The sequence below is a fragment of the Arvicola amphibius genome, chromosome 8, assembly GCF_903992535.2.
Source record: "Arvicola amphibius chromosome 8, mArvAmp1.2, whole genome shotgun sequence".
In the NCBI taxonomy this organism is placed as follows: domain Eukaryota; kingdom Metazoa; phylum Chordata; class Mammalia; order Rodentia; family Cricetidae; genus Arvicola; species Arvicola amphibius.
This window is the reverse complement of record NC_052054.1, coordinates 86,953,755-86,960,933: the sequence shown is the minus strand read 5'-3', so window position 1 is coordinate 86,960,933 and position 7,179 is coordinate 86,953,755. Positions and strand designations below refer to the sequence as shown.

The window sequence follows — 7,179 nt, the reverse complement described above, 5'->3', positions numbered from 1 at the left end:
GAGGCCAAAGCTCTGGAGCAGAAAAATGATGGACTAAGCACTGGGGGAGAGATGAGAGCTGGGCAGACTGCGGTAACAAGGAGTGTGCTCAGTCGTCAATGTGTGCTTCAAGACATCCCATGTCCAGAGAATATGAGCTCACTAGGGGAGAACGGTTTTTTAATACCACTATAGCACTTATTACTTGATCTGAGATTAAATACATATTTTGTGAGCTTTATTTCATATAGAATATGATACCGCAATTAGAAAAATAGATGTTAAATATCAGAGAAAAATATTCAACCACTCATTACTCACAAATAAAATAACAAACAAGATTTTTAGATGAGTTTTACTAAGTATTCAAATATGTGTGAATAGAAATATTTTACACTATACGTCCTATATCTACATGTCATCTATACGCCCTATACTTGTACCAATTGTACAATATATTCACATAAGTCTTTCAAACCTATGTATGCATGTGTTTTGGTATTTATATCTCCTCTTAGTCACACTGAACAGAACTTTACACTGAGAACCTGGCTAGCTCTTACATTGCATAGCCATAATATTTCGAAATTTCCATATCCTTCTCCCTCTGAAGGAAAAACTGCAGTTTTCCCAGAGAGGTGTACTTGGCAGCATTCTCTCGCTCCTGTTGAGCCCGCCTCTTCATGGCCTCCCTCTCTGGCCTCTGCTCTTCAGGGATGGGCTGTGAGATGACTGGCCCTGGAATGTCCACTTTCCTCCATGGGATGGGTTGGCAACTGAAGTCTAGCAGCAGGTATTGGGTTTTAGCTTTGGGAGACGAGAGGGCCTTGTTCCTGGCAGCAGAAAGAGGCTCCCTGTGGAGTGAAGTGTGAGATGATGCTCTGTAGGGTGCAGGCCTCGAGGCAGCCGGCTGGGGCCCAGTGAACGACTGGATGGGCTTGGTTATATTAGCTCGTGTGGCACTAGTGCCGTTTGGCAGAGCTGGCTTGTCAGAGGCCATCAAAGATGTGGTGGCAGGAGCTGGTTGGGATGACTTGAGCGTGGGAGGCTGAGCTGAGTGGGAGTGAGACTTCACTGGGTAAGCCACAGTGGGCCTGCGTGAAGCCAGGCAGAGCAGCTTTCTGGAAACAGGTTTGGCTTGAGGCTTGTCCAGGACTGGGAAAGGCAGAGGTACTAACTTGACCTTCCCAGGTGGGGGCAGCTCATACTGGGATGGAGATGGACACCGCTTGTGAGCAATGCCCCCTGGTCTCTGAATCTTGCCCAGGCTTTTGTCAAAGGTTTGGCCCTCACGTGGCATATCCAGCAGTGATGTGGTATCCGGGCCTGTCCTGGGATCTTTATTGCTGCTGAAGTTCAGCAGAGCCCGGGAGGAGGAGATGCCAGTTTTCTTCTCACTCTTCTTCCCCAGTGGGTGAAAGACCTGCACGGACTCCAGCATGTGCATGCCCAGGTGAGTTCGAGGCTTCTTAAAGCTGTCATGGCTGAGCTCAGGTGGATTCCTCTTCCTCTTGGTCTTGGGGATGGTGGGCTTCTCTTCTGCCTTGGCTCTGTGATTTGATGGCTTCAGCTCCTCTGTTTTCTTGGAGTTGTTTTCTCTAGTCTTCTTGGCCTTGTCTTGCCCATGTGCCCCAGCTCTGCTGCGCTTGCTGGGTGTGACTTTCTGAGCTTTGCCCTCCAAGTGCTTGGCCATGTTGTCGAAAGCCCCTTCACTGAACCCAGCACTGCCCACAGCCTCTTCTCCCTCCACCAGTTTCTGGAGTTGGATTCTGGCTTGAGGAGCTCCAGCAAGCAGCTCAGAGACTTTCTGGTCATTCTTTCTTACTTGGTCTGAGGGTGCACTGATGCCGCTGGATCTTTCCTGGGCCTGATCCCTCCTGATGACTGTGGAGTCTTTGGATTGAGGTGCTCTGGGATCTTGGAATTGGTTTAGCTCTGTGAGGGAGTTGAAGAGTTGGGGAAGGTGAATATCGGCCATGAGTGCAGTCATGTCTGCAAAGTCCATGTTGGAGCCTACCACACTCTGAAACACCCCAGGCTCTTCCTGACCTAGGCTGCCGTTTCCCAAGGCGTCATTGTCAAGAACAAGGTTTCTGCCGTAGGCTCTTCAGCATCCGTGTATTTCAGGGTCTTGCTGCCTGTCGGCGGTGCCCTAAAGGTAGGAGTGCTGGGGTCTTGGCTTTCTTTTTGTGCCCTCATAGGTATCCAAATGGCGTTGATAAGATCGCGCTGTCTTAAAATCCAAGTTGTTATTTTCTGTTTGTTCCAGGCTTGGAGCTGGAGGCAATGGAGGCAGCTGAATTCTGAAGGACTGTGGACTGAGGGTAGTTAATGACCTGTCCTCACTGACAGGTGGTGTCCTCATCCGGTTGTCATGGGTGCAGGCATTGCCAAGGTCTGGACTCATGCAGCAAACAGAATGTCTGACCTGAAGGGTGTCAATTCCAGAGGCGGCTCCATTTCCACCACTGAAAAAGAGTCAAGTAAGAAGTCAGTGCCTGGTTAAGTGAGATGCTCCCCTCCTGTTCCCATCCTTCAGTGCTCCTCAGCACACTCAGGCCCTCAGCAGTGGGGCAGGCCTTCCTATGAGCTCTTCTTGAATCGCAAGGGCAGCATCTCTACTGTGAGAATCGTGGTGACTGCTCTGTTCTTTTTGTGTGCTTTAATGCAATGTCATGTTTTCACAGACGATGTGTGTTCCCTTTGTGTTCTGTGTGGTCGTGTGCCTGCCGTCTTGACCATGGGAGGTACAGAATTCCTTTGGGTGTGCTCCTCTCCTTTCTTTACACTTTGTCTTTGAAAGTGTACCCCTCATTTCCTGCAAGTTTGTTATTAGGCAGGTTGTCTGGTCCATCATTTTTAAGAACTTATCATTTTCTTCCAACTTCTTTCAGTTTTTGGGATTACTTAAATACCCCCAGAATCTTCGCTTTTTATGTGGCTTTAGGTATCCAAACCAAGTTCCTCACTCCTGCAAGGCAAGCAGTTCAAACCCAGGATTTCCTCCAGCCACACATTTCACAGTCTTGTTATTGGTGACATAAAAATTAGTTTAAGAAAGTAAAATCAGCCAGGGAGTGGTGGCACACACCTTTCATCTCAGCACCTGGGAGGCAGAGGCAGTCAGATCTCTGTGTTTGAGGCCAGCCTGGTCTACAAAGCAAGCTCCAGGACAGTCAGGTGGAACAGAGAAACCCTGTCTCAAAAACAAAGCAAAAGAGAACAAACAAACAAAATGGTAAAATCTTTGGGCTTGCGTGTGGACTGTGTTGTAGGAAACATGGTCTAATGATCATGGTCTTTGCGAGAGAGAGAGAGAGAGAGAGAGAGAGAGAGAGAGAGAGAGAGAGAGAGAGAGAGAGAGAGAGAGAGAGAGAAGCTTCGCCCAACTTAGCAATTGTCCATGGGTTATACTGGACTCGGATGCACTTACATTTGTAAGAGAATTGCAGGGCCAGCACTTGGGATCTGGGAGGAATAGTTCCTCCAGGACTGGTTTGGAGTTGCTTTGCTCCCGAGTCAGATCTCAACACAGGGAAAATCAAGTGTTATGAAAACAGAAAGGCCTTTGTGTCCTCTAGAGCCCTGAGCAATAGATTAGGAAGGAGGTGATTGCTGTGTGTTGATGGATGGGACGAATTAGCTTGCAGGGTGATCTGTGCGTCTGTGGGGATGGTCCTCAGACATGTCTTAATGAGGGACGGATGCCACTCATTGCCCTGCATTCTCTCATTATAGAGACTGCGATGATGGGCCCGAGGCAAACCTAACCTATCAGAACTCACGTTCTCCCTTTGTATGGACTGTCCACTACTGAGAGGTAGAGTTGTGCCCTCTTTGTTTGAGGGTTGATCTCACTCCTTCCCCTCCTGGTTCTGTACTCACCTTGAAGGCTGCTGTCTGGCATGGCTTGAGCAGATGTGGGACAGTAGAAGGCAGAGGTGGAGAAAGGTGTTTGGATGTTCACTGGCTGAAACTCCTTTAGCATCATCACCATCTCTGGTTGCAGGGAGGAGGCCTGAGTTCCAGAGTAGGACACAAGGCCATAGGCCTGCAGGCACTGCTTGAGTTCTCCAGCCGTCAGAGGGCTCAGGCTGTTGAGGCTGTAGTAATAGAGCTGGCTGCCATCCTGGTAGGAAGGTGCCAGGTTGTATCCTTGATTTGGCACCTCTGATGATGTGGCCTGGACAAGGCTGGCAGAGAGTGTCGGATAAAGAGGGACTAAGGCATTGGGATCTAGAATACTGTCACCCTGGGCTGTCATAGCCAGGGAGGAGAGTGTGGTATTCTGGTCAATGATAGTTACAGTGAAGTCCTGGAATGCAGTTTCTCTCCTGTCAGAGCTTCCTGTGAGATCACACTGGAGGAGACCTGCATAGGGAAGTGCCAGGGTGGAGATCTGGTTCTGCTCGGTCAGTGTAGTCAACGTGGTAGTGCCAGCTCGCTGGTAAAGGGAGGCTCTGTCCATGAGCTGCTGGCAACAAGTGCTGGAGTCTGATGGCAGGAGCCATGCTGAACTCCCAGCTGGTGTGGAGACCCTGTAGAAGTTGCATATACTTCCTGCTGAGGGTGTGGCATTCCTCAGCACAGGCACAGAGGGCTGCAGAGCACATTCTGCCCCAAAAAACGGTGCACTTTGGCCATTTTCTGTGGGAAGCAAGAGGACAGTGGGAAAATGGTGAGATGGAAGCTTTCTCGCTTCCTGAGAGGAGCTGTGCATCTCCAGGTTGTGCTGTCTGGGGGAGTCCAACTCCTGTGTTCCCTCACATATCCCAAACAAATGGTTCAGAATGATTCTTGGTACTATATAGGATGACACTCATTTAATAACCTGCCTGTTCTTCCTTTGTAGAGCTGTAATTCCTAGTTGATCTGCTTTAGCCCTCCCTGGGATCTAGACAGCACTGTTCTTTCCCCTGCTTTGTCTTGCTCTCCTACCTGCTGTGACACCGCCTTACAGCTGTGTCCTAGAACAGAAGTGTTTGGAGATAGGAGAACCTTAGACAGCTTCTCATGGCCGTATCGTGACACCGCCTTACAGCTGTGTCCTAGAACAGAGTGTTTGGAGATAGGAGAACCTAGACAGCTTCTCATGGCCGCATCTTTACCCTGTTCTGTGCAGATTTTACTCTGTGTAGAAAGGGTCTCATTCTGGTCTTGAAATCACACAGATAGGCCTTCTTCTTCCTCCAGAGTTCTGGCACCATAGACATTTGCCATGTCTGCCGGGCTTGTCTCTACTCTGAGTTTTTAAGTAAATGATGTATCAGGAAGTTCATATATAAGTACTGTATTTAGGTAATTATATGTTCTTCCTCTAACTCCTCCTGTTTCCCTCTACTTCTTGTATAAGTCATAACCTCTTATTTTTGTATAATCATTGAGTACATATGCATATATGACTACACGAATAAAGCCTGGTGATAACATTTCACATTGCTTGCCTAGGTTTCATGTGACATCTTGGGAATACTAATGTAGTATGGGGTTCCTCTCTGAACAAGATAGTTTCTTAATTTAATAGTTGGTTAACTGGTTCTTAAATGATCAGTTCCTCAGTAACTGTTAATTTCTTGCAACTCTTCTAGTGGGCATCCTTGTGAGAAGTCCCCCCATGTGTCGGTTCTTTTCCAGAGAACAGCTGACCGTGGAGTACCCAGCCCCTGTTGATATCATCCAGCACAACAGTGCACATAAGATGTTGTGAAATCTCTGGAGGATGGGCTGGGTAGATGTTAAGAGCCAGAGACCAGAGTGGGATATTGTTTTCTAGATTTGATAGGGAACCTTACCTAGACTAATCTCAGCAGTGTGGTTGCCTAAAAATGGCTTGGAATATGACGCTATCTCGTGCCTTTAGATTTAAAATCTCTGGCTGTCTGTAACATTCAGCTCCCAACTACCTTCATGTACCTCTACAGCCATCTGTGCAGTTTATCTTCTTTATTTCTGCTTTCTAACACCTGGTAAGAACCAAAGCTAACTGTGACATTCAACCAGAGATATCTATATCAACATGAATAGTGTGCCCATTAAACAAAGATTTAAAAGCATAGTGAAAGTAATCAGAGAAGTGATCGAAAGAAACATTTTAAAGTTTCTTTCCTTACCTGACATGGTCAGGGGGAGATTACCAGCAATCCACAGTATAATGGAGCAAGGTAATTGGTCATCCTTGTCTGATCATCTGACCTCAGTGGCAAGTGTGTCCAGTATCAGACAGCATTTACTGGTCACTGGTCACAGGTAACCTGTGATGATCCAAATTTGTTTACAGGCATCACCATGGAAACACCAAGATTCTACAGGTGCTGGTAGGGTAGGAGGGAGAATGATGTCATAAATAGGCAGCAGCCAATGGGGATGTCTGATTCCTAGCTAACAGATGGGATTGGATAGAGCAGATGCCAGAAGACCAGCAGCAGCCATGAAGGCTGAAATTGAGAGGAGGAAATTATGGTATAGAAATTCTGCTTCCCATGGCGTTTAGCCTAGGCTGTCATGGCAGTGCTTCTTCTAAGGTTCACTGATGAAGCTGGGCATGATGTGCATATGATGTATCACATTCTAGCAGAATGTGCCCCATCAGCCTACCCTGTCCATATAGTCAGTAGCCTTGGGCAGGAAGGAGAGGAACACCTAGGTTGAGGGAACTCAGGTAGGAAACCATTTCTGCTTTATGCTTTCTGATCTGCTTTATGAACTGTCTGTTAGGGTCTGAGAGAAGTCCCATAAAGGACCACCTGTCATGTATGCAGTCTGCAAGTTATTAAAAAACTGCCAACAGGGGCTGGAGAGATGGCTCAGAGGTTAAGAGCACTGATTAGTCTTCCAAAGGTTCTGAGTTCAATTCCCAGCAACCACATGGTGGCTCACAACCACCTATAAGGTGATCTGGTGCCCTCTTCTGGCCTACAGGCAGGACACTGTATAAATAAATAAATAAATCTTAAAAAAATACCCAACTGCCAACATGTTGGGGTGGCAAATGGCAACTCCCAGAGAAGCTCACACATATCTTTTATACAGGGTTAGGGGAATTCTAGAGAGGAGAGGTTATTCTGGGGGCTGATTGGTGGGTATAAACCAAACTTTCATAGGATTGGCAAGTGGCTCTAGGAACTTTGCAACAGCAGGGTAGCAAAAGCTATCTTTAGCTAGCAGGAGGCTGTGGGGCATCTGCTAAGCTAGCAGAAGGCT

The 7,179-nt window shown here is 47.4% G+C and overlaps 1 protein-coding gene across 1 annotated transcript; it reads right to left on the bottom strand.

Annotated features, from left to right (window-relative positions):
* Nucleotides 1-538: 538 nt before the first annotated feature.
* LOC119821905 (uncharacterized protein C2orf78 homolog) lies at nt 539-6,096 on the bottom strand. Its single transcript, XM_042055615.1, is given in 6 exon segments — nt 539-2,082; nt 2,173-2,386; nt 2,388-2,414; nt 2,416-2,447; nt 3,865-4,782; nt 6,090-6,096. Coding segments are annotated over 6 exon segments (2,742 nt in total).
* Nucleotides 6,097-7,179: the final 1,083 nt, after the last annotated feature.